Below are 26,324 nucleotides of genomic sequence, written 5' to 3'. Positions count from 1 at the left end.
CAGTGGCTGCTTTAAAGGAGCAGGAGCCTCAAACATGTTGCTAATATTGATTTACTTCAGTTCTGAAGAAAACAAAACAAAATAAATAAATAAATAAAACAAAGGTTGTCCATCACAGAATCACATGGCTGCACAATGGATATTTGTCTATTATTATAAAGTGGTTGTACCTATACATGTTAATTCCATTCAAGCTCCTAAAATGTAGCCTACTAGTAGTATGTGCATTTTGTCCATGAAATTAACTGTATAGAGATCTATTCATGACTGCCTCATATGAGTTTGTTACATCATTTATGAATAAAATACCAGTGTTTTAACTTATTTGTTGTCATCCTTCCTTTTTCACTACACTGAGGCAACAGTCAAGTTGAATTTGGGCTTTAAACACAGTCAACCAATTATTGGTTTAACCAAAAATGTGAATTGGGGCATTTGTAAGGCACAATACCACAGTTTACAGTGCAAAATCAATTTGGCGACTACATAATGACCATACTTGTTATGCAAGTCTTCACAAACAAAAAGGAAAGGAAATTCCATTACAGTTCTCATAATACAGTTACTCAAATCACTATATTTTATCTTCACCAAAATGTGACGATTTTGTAGTTTTGTCCACTCTTAAAGTGTGTTAAAAATATTAAACTAGTGACCACTGTAAATGAGGTCAAACAACAGGTTTAAAAAAGTAACTGGTGACCCAAGACATTCAGTATTGAACTGTAAGGTTACACCTCGGATCGGGTTTAATAGTCCAAAGCACAAATAAGGGCCACTCCCCGTTTGATCCAGTGCCCCGGTGTGAGATGTGTAGGCAGCTCTACTGCAATCACATAGTTGGTAGAATGCCCAGTCGTAGACAGCGTCCCTGAAAAAGCACATCAACACTTTAGTGTCACAAAGCCCAGGCACGAGGTGACGGTGGTGTGGTGTGGGTGGAAAATACAGAACTGAACTTCCTAGGCCATGAAACCTGACACTGTCTGACGTCACTCTATTTTTGGCCGAGTAATACTAGAACCACACCACAAGGAGTAAAACCCAAACTGTACTCACACTTGTTTATTAACCCAACTTGAATTCGAAGTGTATACTAACCGGCGCGTGTGAGAGTCTTGTAAATGGGGCAGATGTAGATCCCAGAGGTCGGAGGTTTGCGGTTCTGTGTTGGGATGAACCAGATGGCTGCCATTTCCGTATAGAGCTCTTTTGGCCTGGATTCTGTTAGCTGAGCGTTGTCATTATCCCAGCGAGCTCCCTCGATGAATAAGCCATTGATAAAGCAGCCAGTGTCTGGCTTTTCATGTATGTCACACACGGCTTTTAACACAACCTGAAGACAAACAGGGCCTTGATTAGGCACCTTAAAAACAGGTGACACAACCGACATTTGTATACGGTCCAGTAACAAACAATGTCTGACCTGAAAGTCAAATCCAATGGTGTCGATGGAGATGCCAAATCGACGAGCATAATTCTGCATGGTGCCGGTGAGAAAAGCCTGAGGGAAGTAGAAGCCGCTAATCCAAAAGACAGGGGGAATGCCATTGGAAATCCAGCCTTGCAGAAAACGGATCCTCTGCAGGAGATCAGTCACCCAGGAGGCCAAAGGCTTCAGTGACGGGTAGGCCTAAACAAGGGAATATAGGACATCAGCATTCCCTGGTGGTCTAGTGGCTAGGATTCGGCGCTCTCACCGCCGCGGCCCGGGTTCGATTCCCGGTCAGGGAAATGTACTCTTTTTAGATTTAGTGTTTTGTATTGGATTATAGCCAGCTGGCTAGAATGTGAAAACATGTACATCTGGCAAAACACAATAGATGTCAACCAATCCCCCTTTTTTTCTAAAAAGTTTTTTTATGACTTTGTATCAGCCAAGTATTTTGTTTTTCTTTGCGCTTTTCTTTTGTAATATTTTAAAATATCAAAATGTTATTTAAAATACAAAAATGTGATTTTTGTTTCGTGTGAGCATGTTTTAAGCAAGGACAAAAATGAAAAAGTTTGACTTTAATTTATATATCTTATGTTCAGTATATTTGTGAATGCACATTTTTGCCACATAGATGTCAGGAGTGTTAATTTTTAAGAAGTCACAAGACTTAATACAGTAACTAACATTTAATAGTTGTGAAACATTTTCTTCAAACTTTATCAGTATCTTCACAAAGATAAATGTTTATTTTTATTCCAACATGCAAATATTTAAAGGTAATTTGAATCACAAATTCAATTATTGGCATTGTGGATATCAAACCGGTAGCCCTGGTTTCAGAAGTTTTTAAAAAAGGTTTAAAAAAAGAAGACTTAAACGGAAATGAGAACCGCCCTGTGAATCATTGCTGTTACGCGTTCTGTATGTAACAATTTCTGTGCACTGCCAAAATGCCTTTCAGCCAGGCAGCAAACAAAACTGTTTGCATATGCAAGTACTACAAGTGTAAATTTAAATTTTTATGTTCAGGTACAATAAAGGATTTTTGATCCAATTCATTTTATGGGAATATTTTGTATTTGTTTCACGTAAAGTCTGGCATTCATTCAAGTAATGATCACAAGCAACACAATTCAGCGCACTGTTTGGCACATTGTTATTTCTCTTCAGAATTAAGTGAAATTTTCTCAAGATATAAAATTGATTCACCTAGATAATTGACATTTCTTGAACGGTCTATCAAACAACTTATGCAACAATTACAATGTGACCTCTGAAGCTTCATATCGATGTTTTTGTGTACTGTTATGTGTGACTTGCCTTGGCCTTCCACATATCTGGCACACCGTTGTTAAACAGGCTATTAGCCATTAGCTCCAATTCTGATGACATCACCACTAAACCTTTCAGAGCCTTCACAATATCAACGAGACTCTGCGCAATGACCTCCAGCAAAGTGTTGAATCTGAAAGTGAGATAAGACACAAGGACTGTTCATGGCTGTCTATGACAAGAATTGAAAAGACTAGTGGAGTTAAAATTGGTGTCATCTCATCTCTAATGGTTGAAAATACTATTCTATTTGCAAAATGTTAAGTTGACAATTTGCACATTACATGAAACCATACTTCCTTGCAGCAATTTAAATCCTAGTGTTGGTGGATATATAGTATGCTGTACAATGCTACAGATGAAAAGGAATGTTTCTCTTACCTTATGACCTCCTGCATGAGCACTGTGTTCATGGACTCTTCATAGAGCACAGGGTACTTTTCCACTATCTCCTGAGTATCAAAAGGCTTTGGAATTTTTGCCACAATGCTTTCTACTATCTCCTCCACTATCTGTGGTCACGGGAAGAGGTCGGTCAACATGTCTTAACCATTGAAAAAAGGCAGTAAAACCGCCTGTGAGTTGACACTGTTATAACAGCAGTGATGCAGGAATAAATACCTCCTCCAAGGTCTTGCCTCCCGCAGACGCAGTTCGAGGCTGGAGGCGCAGCACACAACCCAGCAGAAAAAATGTCTCATTCTGGGCAAAGCTGATGTTAGCGTTGTCATGGAGGCCAAAGATCTCAGGTGTATCATTGATGGGCAGGCTGTGCACGTATGCCAGGTAACCCTGATGTCAGAAAGCAAAGACAGGCATTCATTAGCACCTTATCAGAGTCTCTGCATTCCAAGTAGAGCTTGATTGTTTCAGTACTATTCCAAGACATTCCTTCGAAGTTAAAGGACAACAAGGAGCAAAGAAAAAAAAACACTGATGACAAAATGGAGAATTACATCTTGCACATTGACAGCGTCTGGAAATAAAACAGACGTGTCCAACCTTGATATCCAGACTTGTCTCAATCTGCCGGTAAACTCCAGATGCAGAGTATTCGTAATTCTCTTCGAGAACTGCAGGACAATAGAAATCTTCTAGCACACTGAGCAGACAGCGTCTGTCCCACTCATCTGTCACTCGGCCCCCATAATTAATCTCCCCTGCAGTATATTTCAGTACCTGGACAGAAAAAGAAAGTGTGAACCTGAATCAGTTTAAGTGGAATTTCCTTGTTGAATTTCATCTGGTCCAAATGTATAACATGATTCGCTCTCGATAACTCCGTGTGGAATGCGCATTTTGTTCATAGACAAAAATGCAGAAGAGGAATACTAAAAGTGATCAAAACATCTGTGGCACAAAAAAATGACTAAAGTCACCTTGTAAGGAGTGTTATTGTATTCGTCCAGAAACATTTTGAGTTGGCTGATGCAAATGCTCAGATCACCATCGGTAAACTCGTAGGGAATATTGAAACCCAACGGGCCAAACTTCCTTCGTTCAAGAGCAATTCCATGGAACAGGATTAGAGACAAGAGCAACGACTTCAAGTGTGATACCTGGAGAGAAACACAGGAAAGTAGTTTTAAAAAAAAAACTTAAATAATAGTTATTTCTGCGGGAGGAGTCGGGTAAAATAGCACCTTGTTGGAGGTATTGATGAAATCATTAGTGAGCTTCAGGTAGGTTCTTTGTAGATTAGCTTTGATGCCTTTGGGTAGCTCAATGGTCATCTTTGTCCCATTTTGAAGAATGGACACTGGGAACTTGTTGCTCGGAAGACTTGTGAGCCACAAACGAAAATCTTTGTGTACCTGGGACCGAGCCAAACAAAAATTCCGAAGTGGTTAGAGAGGCAAATGTGCAATTTTACTTTACCTTTACGATACCTTTAGGTCAATGTTCTCAATAAGGCTCTCCAACGACGGCATCCAGCTAGGTGCCAGGTGACAATTCTGAAAGAAGACCCATTGACCTCTTTCCATGGCAGTTCGCATCAGGGCTTCGGCCAGTGGCCCCTATGTCCCCCCAGAGAGGAGAGGAGAGGAGGGCATTTCCACTTAGTGTTGTGTTCAAAGTAAAGTAATAATGTGTTTGGCGCATGCAAGAAAAGGTTTCAACCTGGCCTTGACCCAGAGAAATGGCTGTCATTTTCTTGGAAAAATGCATGGCATCAGCAAACTTGTAAAGGTCAGAAGCAGGGTCAGTACCCTGAGACAAAACAAAGATGAGAGGAGAGGAGGGAGAGGACTCTTTGAAGACCACCGCTAAATCTGATGTCTGGAAAAGAGAAATGGAAAAATATCGTCAAACTGTACGCAACGTTTTGTTAAGAATGTATTGGTCAATGCTACAATATCTTAAAAACAGTGATAAATATTTGCACTGAAAGCAGGTTTATAATAGTTTTGGAATTTTCAACCTACTTTTTAATTGTTATTATTATATTTATTTATGTTTTGGAATTACGTTAGTTCTGTTGTTGTTTTTTCCCCCAAAACATTTCATTTGAATTTAGATGTTACTTGAAGTCAGAAGAGAGAAAGGAAGAATATGTTACCTGAGGTTCAATGAAGCGCTGCCCCAGCTTAAGAGCGACAAAGTCCTGTATACCCTGAACCAGACAGTCAGCCCTCAGGCAGCGCAAAACTAACAGCTTCTGAAAGCGGTCCAGATTGATCTCCCACTCTCCGGGAAGAGGCTCTCTAAATGCACAAGAAAATCCACTCACAGTTACATATTGACACCTTCTCCCAGTTAAACATGAGCAACATCAATGCATCATTGTTGTCTGTCCATTTTTGCCTGTGAGGAAGGTTGCTGTCAAAAATGTTCTTGAAACCCGGCAAGTGTTGGTCAAAAGTCAAAGCGAGGTCTTTGTAGGTCTGCAGACTGCTGAGGCCCAGGATGTCCTTCCACGCACGGTCTGATAACCAACTTGTTGCTGGGTTGGCAAGTTCCTGGTTGGGCATTCCTCCAGATAACAAGTTACGCCACTCAGCCTGATGGAAAACCAAAACCGTAAAATGTCCCGCACTCCCGTGGAACAACTGTCTCGTGTCTAATTTTCTCACCATATCAATTTCCCCATCATTCATTAAGATACGAGCACAGAGGAGGAAGGCAAACATTAGTTTGTGCTTCTCAAACAAGCTGCGACACACATTGCAGTACAGACTGAATGTGAAATATTCATTGATGTTCTCAATTCGTTCTTCCACTGTGTCTGTAAGTACACCAAAATATGCAGTGTATGCAGTTTTTAACAGTCGACTGCATTTACAGAGGCTTTTCTCTCTACCTGCTCTTTTTGCGTTTAAGATGCCAACCATGAAGATGCCAAGGAACCACTCCAGTGAGTATTGATACATGGGATCGACGTTGGACAAATCTGATACACAAAAGAATAAAATCTGTGTGCGCACGGCCACAGGTACATATGTCAAACGAGTGGCATCGATGTCCTTCTCTGTCTCCTCTGCCACAATTACTTTAGCCTGAAAAACAGACATCCACATGTTGAGTAACTATTTAGAAATGCTGGTAGGAGAGGCTTTTATAACATTATTAAACAAGAATTAAGAGTGCTGAGGCCAGCTATGATACATCTATGTAGTGAGGGAGGACAGGAATGTGGTTGATGTAGAGAAGGATGATGCAACAAAGGACAGGGTGAAGTTGGAAAAGTTGATTAGCTGTGGCGGAATAGGAAAGAAAAACCCATCCTTCCTGTCTGACCTGGATCTCGCCAGCTTTGATTTTGGAAGCTTCCAAGACTTGAATGAGTTCTTTATTATCCACAGGGTTTCCTTCTGAGGAGCTCAGACGAAACAGGATCTCATCCTCTATATCTTTCAGTTCCTGCTTCATTTGAGCATTGCTGACAATCAACTGGTTCTTAGCGGTTTCCAGTTCTGGACGTTCTGCCGCCACCACCTGGGCTAGCAGCTGGTCTTCCAGCCCACTGAATACACAAAATACAAACTGTATTGATATGTATGCGAGTTATTCCATGCAGAAAATGAACAATTTTGCAGTGAATCATTATGCTCTCAGCATGAAACGTAGATCTGAAATATGAACAGAATGGATCTGAACAAAATGACCATTACCTTGGTGACAGTGTAAAGTTGATGAGCGTGACTTTTGTAGAAACCTCTGGAGAGTAGTGTGGGTTTGGCAACTTGGTGGTAATGTAAAACTTGAAACTCTCATGGTATGGGATGGTAGAATCACCTAGCTTCAGTTTCAAGCTACCTTGCTCCTTAAATGTCTACAGACCAAACAGGTGCGTTCAGTAATGGAATGTTATGCAGCAGAACATATCAAAATTTTTGCGGAATATCGAGAAGGACAATGGACAACGGGACACTTCAGAGACCTCAACTCAGACAATGACAGCAACTTGTGTTTGTATGTCTGAATTTCCACTGTGCCAATTTTGAATCAACTGTTAACATTAAATTACAGCCAACAATGGGTGTCCCTTCTAATGAGGAAACATCACATAGTGTCAGACATTTCAAATATTTAATCTCCAGTGAAGGAAAAAAACAAACCTCTAGTACCACCTCAGAAAAAGAAAAACTCTCATTCAAACCATTTACCCTAATGAGTTCTGCTTTGATGAATTTCAAAGCAGTGACATATGAGTTTTTGCCAGCCTTAAGAACAGGTATTGAGAGAGTTTACCTGCTGCAGTAATACAGGTTCAAGAGCAGGATCCAGGTCTTCTTCTATATTCTCAAGTAAACAGGGTTTACCAAAGCGAATGGCATTTTCAAGACTGCGGAGGAAATCCCGGTCACTGAGTTTTATGATTTCCAATCCGCTTTCACGTTCCTGGTTGACAGAGTGACGTTAAGAACTCAAAACAAACAAACATTCAAATAAGCAGAAAATATACTTTTAGAAGAGATTTCCTCCGGCAGATACTTTCTAGTAGAGATAAAAGCGCATATTCACTGTGTACGTGCAACATACCATGGTTTTTATCCACGTGTTGGCTTGACCTTGCGGATCAATGAAAAGAGTCCAGCGGAGAGAATATTGGGCAATCACAGAATTCTCCACTGAAAGATTGTCCTTGGGTAATCCTGATAGCTGTTAACATCAACAAGATTACAATGACATTCCACAGGCGGTTTCAAAGGTTAGACAAATCCATGAAATCATTTTTAACCTGCCAGGAGCGGATCTTGACAGGATCTCCAAGAGTGGCAATGAGATTGGGTGTATCAGTGTGTGGAATGTCAAGCTCTTTGAAACATCTCAGCCACTCCTCTCCCATAGCCGTCCTGTAAGATCCCTAGAAAAAGAATAATAATTCATTTCATTTGTATTGCACTTGGGTTTGTCATGCTTCTTCTGCAGTGAGACTTACAGTGAAAGGCCCCAGGTACGATACGTATCCTGCAGACATCAGCACATCACCTGACACATTACTGACCATGTATTCCAGATGTTGTACTGTATCTTTCCAGCGTGTTTTCTCATCTGCAAGTCCAGCAATAAGCTAAAAAATAATAATAATAATAACAAGAGTGCACCATAGGATTGGACTCCTTACCCGCCAATAATTCTGTGTCCAAAAATCTCTCACCTTGTCTGCTCGAACAAGACGGACCTCACAAAGTTGATACTTGTTGTCCAGTTCATTTTTCTTGGCCAAACAGTCTTGGTACTTGGCCTGCAATGCCGCAATTCCACTCTCCACAGCTGCTTGCATTTCTTTAGCAGCATTCAAACTTCTTTGAGACTCATCATACTCCGCCTGAGCTGCTGCAAGAGCTTGCTGTTCAAATAGATACCGTTTTAGGGTGTCATTTATACTCTTGGAGGTATTACTTGAATTCTATGATGAAATAAATCACTGAAACACATTCCATGCATTACCCTTTTTGGCTCCACACCCTTGGCCACGAAATGATACAGGTGCATTGCTCGAACCCACTGACAAATTGAAGTACAGGCTTTGGAAACCTTGGCAATGGCGGCAGGTTGGAATTCTTCATTATCTATGTAGGGCTGCACCAAAGTAATCACTCTTTCTGGGATGTTTTCCTGCAGTGATGTTACATGAGGAATATAATGTAGCTTTTTTCACAAAATACTGTGCAATAAAATGTTCTTTCTCCATTTCAATGTTCAAGTTGGTACTGATGACTATTATGTTTATTTCTTTCATTTTAAAAACATAAATTCTTTGTTCTTGGAATTGACAAAAGATTTATTTGATAATGCCCCCTTCATACTGACATTTCAACAACATTTCATTTTCATTATTCGTATCATATTTTTGGTCACTTTCATTGTTGTTTTTGGGTGGTATCAATATTTCCTCTGCATATAGGAATGAAAGCAAAATAAAACCCCTTTCCAGAGGAGGAAAGACAAACTGGTAGTCCCATTTTCAGCTGTCAAAGGGGGCGAAAAGAAAAAAGATCTGAAAAGTGGGAAGTGAATGTTGCGGATGCCGTTCCACTGGATGTGCAAATAGCTGAACCGAAACAAAAGCAACAGAAGTGCACTCTACAGTGCTCTTTGCCTGCATGAACGCGTTTTCCGGTTTTGGTAATGTTATTTCGAAGGCAATTTTCGGCCACTGACTTGTTAGTGCATCTCTAATAATAATAGTTTGAATATTAGCTGTAAAAACCATTTCAGGGCGTCTTGCACCTACTGCCCAAAGTCTGGTGGGATAGGCTCTAGCACCTCCGCGACCCTTGTGGGCATACGTGTAATGGAAAATCTATGAATGAGTTGTATTATTCAGAATTTAGATCTCAATTAGTGAGCGGTGTCGTCCTCTATATACTCTACCTTATCATAGCTGAAAAGGCTTTCAAGAAACTTGCCCGGGTCCTGCAGCAATACTTTGCCAGGTTCCCAATAGTCATCAACCTTAGATCCAGGTTTTTCTCCAGGCACTTTTTTAGGTTTGGCATCCTTCATAATGCAGACAGCCTCAATTACCAGCCTCACTCCTTGAGGAGGACGCTGCATAGCTCGCACCTGAGAATAGTATAGAATGCCATTTATTGCCATCTTACAATGAGGTAGGAAAGCTTTCTAAGAATGCATTACTGAAGTTCGGAAATACAGCTATGAATCACAACACAAAGGACTCGCTGACCTCAGTGACGTCATTCTTATTAAGCGACTTAAGGCTGTTGGTTGCAGCATCGAGGGCCGGCAGGGCCTCATCGAGATCTCTCTGCGCATCGGCGGCGATTTCCCCTGCTACGCGGGCTGATTCGGAAGCTTTGGCTTCCTCTTCTTGCACTGACTTACGTGTCTCCTCGGCAATCACCGAGTCTTTCTGCCGTTGCGAAAGACAACGTTTAGTTAGTTTGGCTCACCGCATATTCTGCACAATACATCACATGTTTCCTCACTTTGATGGTTTCCATTGTGACCTCGGTTTCCCTTGCAGCCTCCTCCAAAAGTGGCCTCATGACCTCTTGCTCCTCTTGCATCTTACTCACATCCTCTGCTGTGCTAAGGAGCTACAGAATAAGACCAAATGCTCAATCGATTCCCAGTGCAGAGTTCTAACATTGATAGAAATTGGTGTTGCCATATGCCTTGCCTTGTCGAGACCAGTGCTCATGCGTTCACGAGCACGGCACAGCTCTTGTTTCTTGCGTCCAATTAGATTTGAAAATATATTAAGCAATTCCAGGTAGCTCTTGGGTGTCACGTAGTTTTGCCGCGAAAGTTCAGCCAGGAACTGATCACACTTTCTGGCTACGATCTGGTGGATCCTCATGCACATCATTGTCTGGAAAAATTCCCCAGATATAGTGATTCACTCGACTGAGAAAAACGAACTATCAAATGTTGATCTAATAATCCATATGTCTATCTTTATTTTACATCATTTCATCAGATGATAAATAAAAAACAGAGCATCCTTACCAGTCCATCCATGACTTCAGGGTTGGCTTCTAGCTCTGGCAGCTCATTTAGAAATGAAGTGGCAACAGCTTTCAGAGCCTCATCGGGCCACGCACTGAACCAGTCAATCGTGCAACATGTTACGAGTGAGGGAAACTGCCTCAGTCTTGCTCGGAACACTTCCCCGATCGGACTTTAAAGAATAATAGAAGAGTGATATTTAATGAGCAAGAAGCCTACAAAGCGTTCCCTTTCATTGACAGGAAACAATACTTTACCTCATGCAGAGTACAGTATGGATGTTCGTCCGCACCCTTTTCAGGTAAGCAGCCATGAGATTTGCCTTGGTTGGCTGCTGGGACATCTCTTGTACAACTGGCTTCATGGATGCAAGGATGCGCTCCTGCTCATCTGACGCATATAAATTGGGAACATCACCAGAATTTAAAATGCTGTTGATGTCCTCCAGAAATGATTCACTTTTAATCTGATGAGGGGAAAAACAACTTTTTTTGGCATTCAGGCCCATTTAATAACAGCACTGGAATAGGAAACGAGACTGCTGAAAACCTGCGTGTCCACGAAGAGGAAGGTAATATGCTGGTTATGAATACCAGCCTTCATCATAATGCTTTTAATGTCTTCCCGCCATTCCAACTGACCATAGTTCTTTGAAAGCTCGATCTGGAAACACATGTATTCTGATCTGTATGTAAAGATGGTAAGCATAGAGCATTCAGAGACTGCGATCTGTAGGTGTTAGGGCAAAGAACAAATATAAAGGCGGTTTCCGGAGGCATATCAAATGTAGGATTCTTACATATATGAGGCAAGCTTAGTGAGGGACTGTCGTCCACTGCCACCAACTCCAAGTAGTAGTGCGTTGCCGAGCGGTTGGCGCAGGACACGACCGATTCGACAAACGTGTTCGATAGCATCCATAAAGAGCACAAGCTTCATCTTGGGAGTGCAGTTCTGGTTGTAGTCTTCCATGTACTCAAACATAACCTCTTCCAACTATGGAACAATAACAATAAAGTGTCAAACAGGATGAGAATGAAACCCATGCATGTTATACCGTAGCAAATGAATTGGCTGTGGTCACCATTTTTGGGTCACTTATGAAAGTGTAGTCTTTATGCAGTGCCCCAGGAACCATGAAATCCCCATATAAGATAGGCTGGCAGGGCACAACCACACTGAAGTCACAGCCAAGCTCTTCAATTAATGTTCTCAGGAGGGAATTGAACCATTCCCGGTCTTCTGCACAAACCAAGCGGTCCTGGAAAACCCGGCAGTTTTCGTGGTACCAAAGCTGAAGCAGCATCTCTTTGGTCTAAAACCAAGAAAAATATTATTACCTGCAAATATCTGACACTTATTCATCCATTTAAAAAGCCATCATAAGTGGTTATCGCCAATTTTACAGTCACATCGTTCCTCAGAAATATTGCTCATAGAATTTCAGTTTAATTTCAAGAGATAATGTGCGATTTAAAACAATGATCCTGATTGCTTACACATTATTCATTATAATACCTCTATCATGCTAGTCTCAGCCATGAGAATACCCTGGAAGACCTTGGACAGGTCTCGAAGGTTGAACGTGTAGTGAGACTTTGTAGGGGTTGGCAGAAGCTGAGAGCAGATAGTACTGTACACACGGATGGTGAGATTGACGATTGCATTGTTGAGCGGCACGATCTCCGGCACTGATCCTGATGACAAAGGAAGTAAAGAAAAAGGTGAAATTAAAAGTCTAAACTGACAATCTATGGGTTTAAAATATCTAATACAGTTGAAGAAATGATCATGACTTACTGCCAGGGTTCTTACGACTCATCTTTCCATCTGATAGGAAAATACATTGAATTAGATAATGGTCATATTAATAAGACCACAAGGACAAAAAAAGGCCACTGTGAGCCTTTTTACCATCTTCAGAGAAGCCATACTGACAGAATGAAGCAAAACCGTAAATTTTAGGACATCTACAATGAGCTGGTTCAAGTAAAAATGACAAAAACATATGAACAGGGAAATTTGTTGAGTGCAGAATCCACCACGGGCAAAGCAAGAATCTATTAATGCTTGTTATTATGTACTTCTTTTATCTATCTTATTATCTTTTTAAATTAGCAAATCTAAAAGCACTCCAGACTACTCTAGATCATCCCAAGAAATGCAACTATACGTTTGTAATGGTGTAGCACCAGTGACTCACTCATCCAGCTGCCTAAAATTGTAGAAAATATTTTTCTCATGCTGGCGTCTTCCAGTTCAGTGAAAGACAAAAAACTGAAATGGCGTGTGAAGCGCGGTGTAATCGGATTCCGGCCTCCACCTGGAGGTCCCATGGCACAGGCAAAATTGATGTCTACTATTTGCCTGAAAGCCCCTATCGTGGAGACACAAAATAAAAGATGAAAAAGATTGGCATTTGAAAAAAAACCTTTACAAAAACACAACAATTCAGCATTTTGTGGCACTACGAAACTGTGCCAACGACTGTAATCTTCAGATTGTAAATTATCTAATCATAAAACAATATTTTCTATGTGTAGACTATCTGTAACACAGGCCCTGAAATGATTGGAACTCAGAGCACTGAAAACAGCTGTCAATAACGAGTTAATGATCCAAATGAAGGGTGGTCAATTTACCAATCTGCTTCCTGTCATACCAGCCAGTGTGGTCCATCCACTGCCGCAATAGTTCAATAGGTGGTTGTGCACCATAGGTTTCCAGCAATGGCATGTTGAGGTCATCGATAAAGAAAATAAAGTACTTGCCTTTCGGAGGTGCAAACACACCTTTCCGCCTAGAAGACAAGCATAAGACGGTCAAATACCAAGGGTTGTTTAGTAAAAAATAAATTAAAAAAATACAGTGCGTGAACAACTGTCCTATTAGGAAAAGCAAACCTTTTGTCCAATTTGCTGTCTATAAAGTCTTGAGTCTGGTTGGACGAGGTGCGCGCTGAGAACATGAGGAAGTGTGTGACATATTTGGCGTGCATGTTTTTTAGCAGCTTGTCGGACAAGGCGAGAGTCTTTCCTGTCCCGGTCGGCCCAATACAGAGCAACTGGTTTTCAAATGTTAGACACAAAATGAGGGGTTTCAGTTAAATGAAATATTGTCAATTTCAAAGTAAATGTTGCAGGGTTTTTGGATCACTTTTTGCAAATTATATTTTCCAAAGAGGATTTACTCACGGGCTTCATGTTGGACAAAAGCATATCCATGAGGAACGTCATTCTCACTGTGTCAGCAGTGGGAACGATAATGTCAGAGTAACTTGTATCTGGGGTGATCACAACATTCTTTGCATCATTGATCCAATTGACCCAGTGCACCTATTGGATTTTAAATAGTTAAGGAGCAACAAAAATCTCCAGTTTTTCTATTCACAGTAGTATTTTACCTTTTGGTCCTTTTTGTCCTCATCTCCTCCTTGCCAGTTCATGATTCCTGCATCATCAAGCTTGTAGTCATAAACAAGACCTTCTTCTGGGAAGCCCAAACTAATCTGAAAGGCACATATATTCCAAATAAAGCTATTCACATTCACACCATCTAATTGTCAAATATGGAGGTAATGATGCAAAAACTGCTTTATAATGTGACCTTTTCTGTTTCCATCTTGTTTTTGAGCCAGGCACTAAAACGTTGGCCACTGGGTCCATCCCCCGTGGCACCAACACTCCATACCAAGGAGAAAATGAACCAAGGCTCAATCAGCTCCTGCACACGGTCGAGTTTATTTCGCGAAGGTGGCTTCTCTTCCTCGCTAAATTGGAATGGACTGAAGAAGCAATCCATAAGTTTTAGAAGACTACAGGTGAGATTGCTGTCTAGTGAAGTGATGACTTCTTTTACTGATGAGCGAACAAAATTGACAGAGTCCTGTGAAGACCAAGATAAAAAAAAATAGATATTGGATGTACAAAATGACTCTGCCATGCTGCCTTTCTTTGGGTCATGTTGCCTTTGCTCTCACCTGGAGGAACCGTTCAAACAAAGAAGTGAGCTGTTCTGTAAACTGTCTCATGAATTTGGGGACTTGCCTCAGCCAACACTCTGTGAAGGGGACGAGCCCCAAAATACTGGGCTCTAGGTAGATCATACCACAACGAGACACCGTCGCGGGCGATGCCACCGCTAAATCCTGGACTTCGAACATCATCGTCATGCACTAAAAATGGCAAAATGGCTGTCATTAATCTGAATTGCAAACAATACCAATTTGTTTGGAAATGGTACATCAAGACAAATGTAAATCAAAAATCTTGGTCAAAGAGCAATTTGACTTTCATCATATATTTGGCTGTAACAAAAAGAAAAAGCCCAAGGTCATTATGGAAAATGAAAACTCGAGAAATATTTGAACATACCTCCGTGAGTTTGATGATTTCTCCAGAGCTCAGGCAAAGTTTTTTGTTGTCATCCAGCACCGTATTCATGTTTTCGATCCAGACGGCATCTACCGGACCATCGAACATGTACCACTTTTTATCGTTGTCCATAACCGATGTACCCATCCGAATTAAAGAGGAGAGGATGCCGTCAGTCCTTAAAAATGGAGTAAACGCATCATTTGTCATCTGTCTTGTTATACGCAAGTCAGGGTAGTGGATCAGTGTCACTTACCACTCGTGTGTGAGCAAATCATACTCCCCATAAAGCTGCCCCATGGTGATTGACTTGGGGTTGAGCACATACGTTTGAACCGCCTCATACAAATCACCGCTGACAGACGGCTCACCTTTTAGAGCCGTTAGGGCCGCGCCAAGAACCTCATAACACTAAAACGTGACATCATTGTAACGCTTACTCAGAGAAACATTGGGAACAATGTAGTCCAAATAAAGACTCACCTTGGTTTTACCTGACCCAGATGGTCCAACTAACATCAGGCCATGTCTCACCACAGTTGTCTCATACAGTTGAATGCATTTGCCGATATATTCTGAAATCCCAGACAATAAAGGTCAACACTCCGGCAGAGATGGTAAATAAGTTGCATATACTAACCATCTACATCTTTGAGGAACATCTTATTGCAAACATTACGCATAGATTCTTCAAGCGTGCCATAGTCGATGGGCTCTTGTTTTGTCTTTGGGAAAAGATCCGACACAATGCCATTGAAGAGCTTGAGGTCGTCTCGTAAAAATTTGGGCACGTTTACATCTCTGATGGCCCTCAAGCAGATCAACTCCTGTGAATCGGCAGGACCGTTAAAAAGTAGTTTACATATTTCTTTATAAAGGGAGAGAAATAAAAAACAAACCTCATTCATATTAGGATTTTCTCGCTTTAGATTTCCAGCTGCTGAGATAACAGACTTCACTGATCTCATTCCAAAGTCATAATGATCCTGAAATTAGATGGGTTTTTTTCATACATAAAATAAATGTGCTGTTACAGATAGAAAACAAGTATTTTTTTAAATATTATAACAGAAATTCCTAAGAGTGAGTAAATTCAGGCCTTTTTCTCTTTTCTCCTTACCTGAGAACTAAGCTGTTCCGAGGAGAGCGTGAAAGTGCTGGTAATTTTCTGAGAGAGGACTTTGGCATCGGTGAAGCCAAATGAGTAAAGGGAGATCTCGGCAATCATGGCAAAGTTGGGGACCATCATGGCCACCGGACGAAATAGGGCCTGGGGGGAGGAGAGAACATTACATTTGCTCAAAATAATACTTTCTCCAGACATTACATACTGTGACCATAGAAAATTCTCACCTTGAGATTGTCAGGCAACTCTGTGCGGCCAGCGTAACCAGGATTCATGGTGATGAATACGGCACAGGAAGGGACAAGTGGGATCTCAGAACCTTCAAAAATAAATCTCTCTGCCTAAAACAATTGCAATGAACACAAGATTTGTGGCATTTACCAGTAATATCTTTTTAAATATACGTCCAGAATCAAAAAGTTAAGCAACACCAAAACGGCAGTATACCCTTGCATTTGAATGAAGCAGAACCTTACCCTTTGTTGTTGGGCCTTTTGTATAGTGGTGATCTGCTGTGCTACCACAGACAACACCTCCACATCAATTCGATTAAACTCATCAAAACACGCCCAGGCACCAGAGCTGCAAGTAAATAGAAGTTTCCCTCAATTACAAAAAAATATCGTAGAGCATTTGCCTAATTGATCTTGTCTTGATTTCAAATATACGTAGTTCTTGGATTACTGTCCCTTTTGACGCACCGAAAGAGAAAGTACTGTGACTCACCTGGCCAAGCCCTTAAGGAACTTTCCCATTGCCATAAAGTCCAGTTGGTCAGAGCAGTTGAAAACAACTGTCTGAATGGCAAGAGCCTTTCCCAGATCTTTCGTGGTTTCTGTCTTTCCTGTACCTGCTGGACCGGCAGGAGCGCCTCCAAACTTGAGGTGGAGAGCACCTGTCAGTGTCAGGTAGCATCTGCGAGAAAAATAACATTTAACCTATTACCATGGGAGTGGTCAGGGTCTTTGTGTTAAGAGCTCGGCAAAAATTGTTTTAGAATTACCACTTCAAAAATAATAATGAAGGAACTTACTTGTCTGTGAGTGGAGTGATGACCAGTCGTCCTGAATTTCCAAGGTACTCATATCCGTACAAAAACTCTGCATTCACTGCGCGGATGTACAAGTCCTCCCTAGCCCAGTAGTACCTACAAAGTACAAATCGTAATATTACGGCAGAACGTTGGCAGGGGAACGAGAGATAACGAACACGTGAAGCAGACAGTTAAATGAACCTGAGTTGACTAATCCACTCAAAATCATTGACGCTCAACACCGACAGATCCACCAATTTGGCTGCTACATCTTTAGCATGCACCTCAATGACAATGAGGGCGGAGAGCACAGCTCGTTGCATTTTGGATACACCTCCTCTCACCAGGGCCACCAGGTTACCCAGCTGTGCGAGAAGATCCATTTCAAAAATCAAAGCACATCCTCTAGTGTGTTTGCGGTATCTGAATATGGATCAAATTTTTCAGTACTGCACCTGTTTCTGGAGTTGTGGGAAAAGACGGTCAGCCAAGTCCCCTTGCTCCAAAGCTTCTGAAACCTCTGACGTCCAGTAGACCTGACAGCCAGCTATTACCACTTGCCCAGGCCAGGATAAAACCCACTCTTCGCGAGGTACCTGAAATGCCAAAAAGGCACCACAGCAATGATTGGCGAATGGGACTGGATTCAACAGCTTTAAGGTTGAAGTTACAGACCTCAGGGTAAACTATGAGTGAGCGTTCGATGTAGTCCCTGACTGTGGCAGTCATAGATTTTTCCACCAACCTCAGCCAGTCCTCCACATTCCCAGAGGGCATAACTGTCTTGGCCAACTTCACCTCCTCACCTTCTCCAGAGTACATATGTGTGATAAGTAGATCCTCCTGGAATTTAAGCTAAATGGGGAGCAATAACAGTCATTGTCTACTTGCTAGAAGACATTAGACTTCAAACAATGGTTGCAAAACCAACCCGTGCAATGTTCTCAAAGCATTTGCGCAAGTGTGGCTGGACCGCAGTGGCGTCTTTAGTCTGAGACAGAATCTCCAGAAGCTCATCATCTGACAGAAAGTAGAACCTACAAAGAAAGATTTAGTGGAAGATGTGTTTTGAGAAATTCTCGTAGAAATCATCTCTAGCACAAGTCAATCAATATTCAAATAACTTTAAAAACAATTCAGATATCAATGCAAGTGGGTTCCTTTTGTCTCCTTTTTTAGAATTCTTTCTCAGAGCACTCGAACTAAATGAGATCAAACACCCAGCATGGGTTCATCAAATCAAGTTTTACCTGGGGAAAGCATTTCGCTTTATCTCCAAGTATTCGCTGAGACCCTTTTGAACCTGTTCTAGAAGAACATTGCACTTTTTTAGTTTGTCTAACAGATGAGGACCAGGGCAGAATTCAATGATCTGGAAATTGATAAAAGCAGACAATTGGCCATCTTTAAGCTTTGAAACAAAGTCTAAAGTGTTCCCTGTCACTAACCTTTGGGTTATCATAAGCACTTTTCATGATTCTCTTCCATATTTCTTCCATTTGTTGGTACCTCATGCCCTCCACGGGTAGTTGTTCGTTGATATCATCTGAGCTGAAGATGGGCTCCAAGTAGAGCCAAGAGCCCTGACACAAGAGCCACTCCTCCAGTACATCCTACAAGCATCACAAGAGGGCAGTAGAACAACATAAACATGCACTCCAGCCCATGCCCCTTATCCTAACATTAAGGCGTTTACTTGAGTTGTTCTGAGTTTGCCCTCCCACTTGTTGATATCAGCTTCAAATGCCTTCTTATAAGGGGAAAAGGACATGCTTTGTGTCATGACAATGTGGTCATCTAGCAGCTGTAAGGCTTCATCTGGACTCTTGAGAATGTAAGTGCCCGTATCCTTGTAGGGCATCAGATCGAATAGAATTGTCGACCACTCTACATACATTTTGTTTAAGGCCTGGATCAGGTGACAGATTGAGAGTGCTTACTGTAGGGATATGTGAATTTCCAAAGCATCACAGGAGATGGCCACATTACCTGTTCAATGGTGTACTCTTTCCCTGCTGTCTCAGCCACCTTAGCAATTGCATCCATGTGGTTCTGCAGGCCAAGTTCCAAGCAGCGGGACAAGGTCAGTTTAGCTTGGGGCACAACTTTTATCTGGATGGTGTCTGAAAGTGCATCCCAGTGGTGCATTCTCATTCCCGGGTTCCTCAGGCCTTGAACCAGAGGAACGTAAGGACGGAATTCCTCAATCTTGGCACGGATTACACTAGCCACACTTTGGCAATCTGGGAAAAGGGGTGAAAGAAAAAGGAAAGACATTAAAACATGTACTTTTCAAATTCACCCAGGGCCAGTCCCAACTGAGCTAACTTGAATCATTTTTAAAAAGTGACTCACCAGGGTTGTTTTTGAACTGTTTGATACATTTATTCATCGTATCCTGGGCTCCTGTAACATTGCGCTCAAGCAGCTCTGGGTCAATTGAGGTTAAGGGGTCATTGAGCCAGCTCTCATGCCGAATAATCCAATCATAAGTGGTGGTCCAGAGGTCATAGAAGGGCTGAAACTGCTTGACCATTTTGTGCAGACGGTCATACTGATACAAACACATTCACCTGAGTAAATCACAAGTTGATTCCAGCATATGTAAGAGTTCCAAGTCAAAATCTTGACTCACATTAGTGACTGGATTACCAAACAAGCGCTCTCTGGTGTTATAGGTTTGAGCCAGACCTTGGCACTCTTTGAGTTCCTTGCTTGCGCGTCTAACATCATTGGCCAACTCAGTTGCATGATCGATATCGGCAAAACCTACAAACTTTTCAACCACTCTCTGTAAAAAAAAAGACAGAAGAGGTGATTTTAACCTCATTATAACAATCTTGCAGAAATGAAATGGACTATAATGTCAGTGTTTCCATGGGAAGCAAACATCCTTGACCATGATATAAATAAATAAACCAATAATTAGACGTAACATAAAACAATAATGAGACGCAATGATGACTGCCCGTCAAGATATTTCAGATTGTCAAACAAATCTGACGGCTCATCAGACCTGAACAGTTTCAATGCGCTGCTCAAAGACATCCTGGTCGATAACCTGGATCTTCTTGAATCGCTCTTCTTCTTGAACAAGATGGACAGTCACTTCATCGATTTGTCTAAGGATCCTCTGAGGCCACTCAATAGCTCGCCATCTGGGTTAAAAAAGAATATACATTATTAATCACTGTAGCTACGATTGTGGATATGGAGCTACATACATACTTCTTCATAAAGTCTTCATTTGATAATGAATAGTGAAATTCTTCAAACATGTCATACTCCGCTAAAATCTTTGCAATGCGTTCCTGAGGCAAAAAAAAAGATTAGGATAAAGTAAGAGAAATTACATACTGTTAAGAGCCAACTTATCCCATGTATGAGCACCTTGCAACTCTTGAGCTGGTCAGGAACTTGTTTCATCCAGTCCCTCTTCTCTGTCAGATCTTCGATGCAATGCGGATTGTCGCTTAGCGTGTGACCGATTGTGTTGTACTCATTACATTCCTGGACAAGAGATAAAAAAGATTTGAAAAATCCCATATAACATGTAAATACAACAGAATGTGTCACACATTTCGGCAAAATGAATTACTTCTTCCATATGCCGTCTCAATTTTTCAGCATGATGCTCCAGTGTGGCGATGGCTAATGTCGCTTTCTTGTTGATGAGAATCTTACGTACTCCCTCAACATGTACAATAAAAGCACCAATAATTATGGAGGGTGGCAGAGACTTTTGGAGCTCCTCCTTATCTTTGAGATGCTGCTCCACCTCCAGCTTCACTACTTTTGATGTCTTCTCATCTTCAGCACAGGACCTGTGGAGAGTGTAAATGTCTGTGTTTAGTTACCGTGAATTTCCGAACTGTAATTTGCACTTTTTTCATAGTTTGCCTTCGCCTGAGATTTGTACTCAAATGCGACTAATGTCTATTTTTTTCATTCTGACCGCCAACAGCTTGTTTGGCTGTGTTTTTAAGCATTAGTTAGCCAAAAAAAACTCTCAATGTTAAATTAACAAGTGCTTATTTTGACTGTTGTTCCCTATTTTCCTATTCCTTTAACATTTAATGTTGTATAATTTATAATCCAGTTCAACTTGTATATATTTTTTCCCTTTCAATGAGCATTTTTGCTAGTGCAACTTATAGTCCAAAAATATGGTAATAGCTTTAAAGAGATGCTGTTGAAGTCTTCTGTAGGAAATAACAATTACGTGAAGTGATTGTCTAGGTCCAAGTTGTACAGATCAATGTATTTTGTATATTCTGCTGCGTAAGCCTTGAGCGGGATGATTGCTTTCTTGAGAGCTGCGCAGATCTTTTTTCTCAACTGTGTTACTTTTGGTTCACAAAGATGTACTGAATCCAGGACTGGGTCATCACCAAATAACAGCTTCTTCATTAAAAACTGAGATGGATAGAGAAAGAGAGAGTTTTCAGGTATAAAAATATATATAATATATTTGCACGTTTCTAATACAGGTGCACAAGAATGTGACAAAGAAAGTCATATTTCCAAATGTTTAGTGGCTAGAACTTTTCTGAGGTCAAAGCTCATACAGTAAAACCCGTGAAACGACCCACTAAGTCAGGGGTCAATGTATACTTAAAAAAAAATTAAAAGAAGAATTCTCATTAAAATCTTGCCAGTATTAGCAAAATACACCATTCAGAGTTTTTGCATACATTCATTTGACTTTCTGTTTCATTTGTAGTGTAACTTTACCTTATCAAGCATTGGTATATTGTGTGTGACCAGAATTCCTTCATTGAACAGGTTTGTAATAGAAGTCTCAAAATTCTCCAGCGGTGTACTGTATTGTACGCCTGTATCATTGAAAACCAAGTCCACCTGGAATATAGGTTTGTTCTTTGGCCTGTGTAAAACGCACAGTTTAATCAGACAACTTTGACATTACATAAGGATACGTACTGGCCAGGAAACTGAACTCTGCTAAATGGCACTATGCCTTTGAAAAAATATATACATTCCACTCCTTAACATTCAAATAATATTGCACTAAGAGACAAATACCAACTAATATTCAAATTACATTACATCATAAAGTTGTTAAAAAAATGTATTTTCCTATGCGAGTTTAGATTACTACCAATGTATGCGCTCTCTTACTTGTAAGGACTGGTGATGTAGTCATCCCCCCACACTAGGTCATCAGAGCATGTTAACACACTGCAGCATGCATCCAAAATCAGCTTGCTCAAACAGAGTAATGAGTCCTCCACAAGGTTGCGCAGAGTGTCTTGCAGGTTGTAGTGCACCACAGCCAACAGCTTGTTGAGCTTGGACACCTTGTGCATACCCCAGTGAGTCTCATTCATGTTGTAGGCGCCTTTACCAATGGTTTGGAGGTTGTGTCGAAGGCTGTAAGTCACAGTCAGCAACCATGCCTCTCGAAGAAATAAGCTAATCTGAAAGACAGTTGGGGAGGAAATAAATAAATAAATCACAAAACACATTTTCTGCACCGATAGTAACCTGTTTGTTGACAGTTTACAGTACCTGAGTTTGCATTTGGGTCTGGTTAGCTTCAAACTCATCCAGTCGCATTGGTTTAGTTGTGGAGACATTGAACAGCTTCATGGTTCCTAGTTTGTTGCACTCAGACCGTATTTCTGATAATGTGCAGATCACTTTGGGTTCGGTCAGCATGGACTTGGTGAGGAACGCAGCTTGGTTTTTCTTGTAGTCAAAAGGAGGAAGTGCTACACAACCTGTACAAAAAAGTAAGGTTAAATTCAGATCAAGAGCAGGGGCTAAAATCAAAATGAAAATGTACTCAAACCACTTGTACCTTTCAGGGGTATGTGCTCCTGTTGCTTCTGTGGCACCAAGATATGTGAAAACTCCTGTGGGTGGTTTATTACACTTTTGTCCAAGATGAAGCGATTCATAGTACGGTCGTATTCCAACTTGACTTCCCTGGCCAGCCCCTCTGCGCAATCTTCAACACTCGGAGAAAAAAAAAGAAGAGGAACTCTTAACAGAGGTAAAAAAATAAATAAAATAAAATAAAATCAGACAGGTTTGTCATCCTCATTGACTTGACAAAAGCCTAATTGTCATCATACCCACCAGATGTACAATCAACTCAAGTGGAAAAAAGATTACAATAACCACTAAGGTTCGCTTACATCTCCATTTTGAGGCCAGAGCCTGAGAGCGCCCGTCTTTTTATACGTTGGAGACAGTGTGGATCAATGGATGGCGTTTCATCCCAGATAGGCATACAGTCCACGGTCAAGTTATAGAGGATGAGGGACTCCGAGTTGCCCCTGAGCCGCATGGCAAACAGGATGCGTTGGACGAAGACACGCGGATCCTCGGCACTGAACAGGAGCCTGATTCTGGGAATCCAGTGCCTGTTGCCCGTTTGCAAGCACTTGGCGTCTGAACAAAAACAGAACACATGCTAATGGGTTTCTACGGTAAATACGCATGAGTCGTTGTGTAATGAATGTGTAAAAGGAAATCACCTGGAGAATTCTTTTCTCCTTCCTTCAGCTTGCTGTTTGGGAAAACCTTTTCTACCAGGTACTGACATTTCTCACTACTGTAGTCAAGCACGCCCACTAAATGCCAGCTGTACTGCGATGCTGGAGGGGGCCGTCCGCTTTCTGATGACAGAGATGACATTCGCTGACAAAATAGTCCTTATTATTCATCTGCAAACAAATGTTTATTGTTTCACACCAAATGATACTGTGTCATCCACAGGCAGCAAGGCTTTTGCCGGAATCGGTTTTCGGTCCGGTGATCCATCAGCCTTGCCCAGCAAGAGCCAGTCTTCTGCAGTGCGGCAGTCAAACTCCACATTGTCAAATATCTAATGAAGAAAATGTTTGAAAAGAAGACTAGGGAAATATGAAAATAAAACTGCTGGAGTACCAGACTCACCTCAAGCGGAAGATAGGGAGACGCAATCGGTTGATAGTTGTTATTGTCCGGACAACGTGGCATTATAAGGTTGGAATCAATTTTTTTTTCTCTCAGGAGCCTATCAAAATCAATCTTCAAATATTCTCTCCGACACCTTTGAAGAAGATGCAATGTCGTAAATCATAAAACTTGCTATTAAATTGTCATTCAAAACACGTCAACTGTTCCAGGCAAAGGGGTTTCCTATCTATAATAGGAGTGAAAATGTAATGGAATATTCTTGGTCACATATGGCCACAACATACAATACCTCTCTTTGGTCAAATCACGGGGACTTCTACCAGGAATGGTTTTGAAAGGCATCTGGACTTTGGGTGTATCCCCACCGCGGTTGAAGTAAGAAGTAAGTAATTGCTTTGAAAAGGGGCCATAATAGTCTTTGTCATCAAATTTGTAATGGGCAAATGGAGACTTGGAGCTGGTCTCTACAGAAATAAACAAAACAAGCAAAGCATTGTAAATATAGTAAACTGAACATTCAATTTGGATCTATTTAATCATTTTAAAAAACCTCTTTAATTTAACAAGCAAAATATCTTATTCCTAATTTGTGTAGCTACTTTGGTCTTTTATGGTCCTAAGAAATGCACAGAACAGTCACATGCTTTGAAATTTTGACTTTTTTCTGACAAAAAAAGTTGTCTTACCTTCTGAATCATCGCCATCACTTAAGTCAGATGTAAATATGTACTGTTGGGCGTCGTCTTCCTCTGCACCAGTCTAATTGGTCATTAGGAATTAACAAGCACACCACAAATTTACAAAACAGAAGAATTATAAAGGACAACTTTAATTACATTTGAGGTGGAATTTTACCTTAAACTTTAAAGTAGTAAAAACATCCGAGTACAGGCCCCTCTGTTTATTTTTGCGACCTTTCCTGACAGGAGGTAGTGTGCTTCTGAGACTTTGGGCGGATTGCATACCTCTTGAAGATGTTTGGGATGAATGGGGACCAAATGTCCCCAAACCAGGCAGACGTTTTCCCTCCATCTCAAGCTTAACTAAAATGTGTACCTAAGTGTATAAAGAATAAAAACTGCATCAAACTGTCCAGTTACAGCAGAAAAAAAGACCAGAAAATCACAACAAAGAAAGCTCAATTTTCCAATTAACATTGGACTACAAACTTTTTTTAAAAGTTTTTTCATGTACTTTTTGTGAGCGGTGTATGATTAACAGTCTGTACATCAATAAACTTTCATGCACAAATTATGATAACCTAAATCAGGATTATTTTCATTTTTTTTACCTAGCTGTCTACTGCACTGCCTACTGCCCCTGAATTTTCTGAACTGCTTATTCTCACGAGGGTCACAGGGGGGGGGGGCCTATCCCAGCTGACTTCAGGCACCGAGCATGGGAATCCCTGGAATCCCTGAATTGGTTTCCAGCCAGTGGCACTGCACAAGAAGACGGACAACCAATCATGGCTATGGGCAATTTGGAGTGTTAAACCAAGTTTTTGGGATGTGGGGGGGAAACCAGAGTACCCAGAGAAAACCCACACAAGTCCCAGGAGAACATGCAAACTCCACACAGTGAGGACCGACCTGCAATCAAACCAACAACCCCAGAAATTGCGTGGCCGCCATTCTAACCACTCACTCACCGGGTCAACGATTAAGTTAACCATAAAAATTGTCTATATTTGCTAAAGTGCCACAACAAAAGTTGCAATAGATTGGCAAAGCAGTGCTGAAACATGAATGACTCCATGGTTAGTTAGTAAACTCATGCAAGCGTAGAGGTAAGAAGTTTTAACCTCTTATGACCTGGCATCCACATGTGTGGACATCATATTTTTGGTTGTCAAAGACTACAATGTTACATTTTGGACTACAACGGCCTGGCGTCCACTTATGATGTGGACATCATTTTTCACAGAAACTACATCATGTAAAAAAGATAGTAATTCTTTGTTTTTACACCCATTAGGTCCCAATTCGCCCGAGTATCAAAGAGAAACTAAAAATGCATGCCATGCAAGAGTCTGGTTCTAAGGAGGTTAACATACCCTATGTTGGCCTTTTTTTCCAGAGTAACACAAAACAGGAGACAGTTTGTTGACGTTCACAAGTTGTGTTGACGTAGGCAACTCAGTGAGGTAAAATGGCTACAGCTGCTAAAACAAAA

General features: G+C 41.1%; 1 protein-coding gene and 1 non-coding gene across 2 annotated transcripts; one reads left to right on the top strand and one right to left on the bottom strand.

Annotated features, from left to right (window-relative positions):
* Window positions 1–33: 33 nt before the first annotated feature.
* Window positions 34–26,324, bottom strand: dnah1 (dynein, axonemal, heavy chain 1). Its single transcript, XM_077602379.1, has 78 exons — window positions 26,206–26,324; window positions 25,005–25,205; window positions 24,836–24,908; window positions 24,439–24,613; window positions 24,147–24,282; window positions 23,943–24,075; window positions 23,726–23,866; window positions 23,384–23,639; window positions 23,044–23,201; window positions 22,752–22,963; window positions 22,362–22,660; window positions 21,957–22,107; window positions 21,445–21,638; window positions 20,821–21,046; window positions 20,613–20,732; window positions 20,451–20,533; window positions 20,239–20,380; window positions 19,858–20,013; window positions 19,578–19,776; window positions 19,212–19,465; window positions 18,919–19,131; window positions 18,671–18,835; window positions 18,473–18,594; window positions 18,154–18,259; window positions 17,898–18,077; window positions 17,678–17,818; window positions 17,424–17,587; window positions 17,223–17,336; window positions 16,916–17,104; window positions 16,666–16,771; window positions 16,417–16,530; window positions 16,184–16,333; window positions 15,963–16,049; window positions 15,704–15,890; window positions 15,547–15,638; window positions 15,320–15,474; window positions 15,064–15,241; window positions 14,670–14,864; window positions 14,297–14,575; window positions 14,094–14,198; window positions 13,885–14,025; window positions 13,594–13,754; window positions 13,333–13,490; window positions 12,894–13,067; window positions 12,491–12,520; window positions 12,209–12,387; window positions 11,775–12,005; window positions 11,490–11,686; window positions 11,240–11,375; window positions 10,948–11,156; window positions 10,691–10,862; window positions 10,362–10,553; window positions 10,168–10,278; window positions 9,906–10,091; window positions 9,593–9,784; window positions 8,666–8,833; window positions 8,373–8,564; window positions 8,154–8,285; window positions 7,953–8,078; window positions 7,754–7,873; window positions 7,463–7,612; window positions 6,883–7,043; window positions 6,509–6,734; window positions 6,072–6,267; window positions 5,845–5,996; window positions 5,576–5,772; window positions 5,331–5,475; window positions 4,892–5,050; window positions 4,660–4,788; window positions 4,414–4,584; window positions 4,150–4,329; window positions 3,773–3,949; window positions 3,392–3,562; window positions 3,152–3,282; window positions 2,759–2,903; window positions 1,427–1,633; window positions 1,102–1,336; window positions 34–871 (listed from the first exon to the last, which is right to left on the bottom strand). Exons 2-78 carry the CDS (start codon window positions 25,179–25,181, stop codon window positions 750–752), a joined length of 12,588 nt encoding a protein of 4,195 aa, XP_077458505.1. The 5' UTR covers window positions 25,182–25,205; window positions 26,206–26,324; the 3' UTR covers window positions 34–749.
* trnae-cuc (transfer RNA glutamic acid (anticodon CUC)) lies at window positions 1,663–1,734 on the top strand. Its single transcript has one exon. It is a non-coding gene; the product is annotated as a tRNA-Glu (tRNA).

Source organism: Stigmatopora argus, chromosome 6 (genome assembly GCF_051989625.1).
Source record: "Stigmatopora argus isolate UIUO_Sarg chromosome 6, RoL_Sarg_1.0, whole genome shotgun sequence".
Taxonomy (NCBI): Eukaryota; Metazoa; Chordata; class Actinopteri; order Syngnathiformes; family Syngnathidae; genus Stigmatopora; species Stigmatopora argus.
The sequence above is the reverse complement of the archived record's forward strand: the minus strand, read 5'-3'. Positions and strand labels throughout refer to the sequence as shown.

Excerpts from the sequence above, each read along its gene's own strand:
- dnah1 (XM_077602379.1), bottom strand. The coding sequence starts at position 25,181 with ATGGAGGGAAAACGTCTGCCTGGTTTGGGGACATTTGGTCCCCATTCA. Across the intron at positions 22,108-22,361 it reads TACATCACCAGTCCTTACAA|GCCAAAGAACAAACCTATAT; the intron begins GTAAGAGAGCGC and ends CGTTTTACACAG. Across the intron at positions 15,242-15,319 it reads GATTTGCTCACACACGAGTG|GACTGACGGCATCCTCTCCT; the intron begins GTAAGTGACACT and ends TCCATTTTTAAG.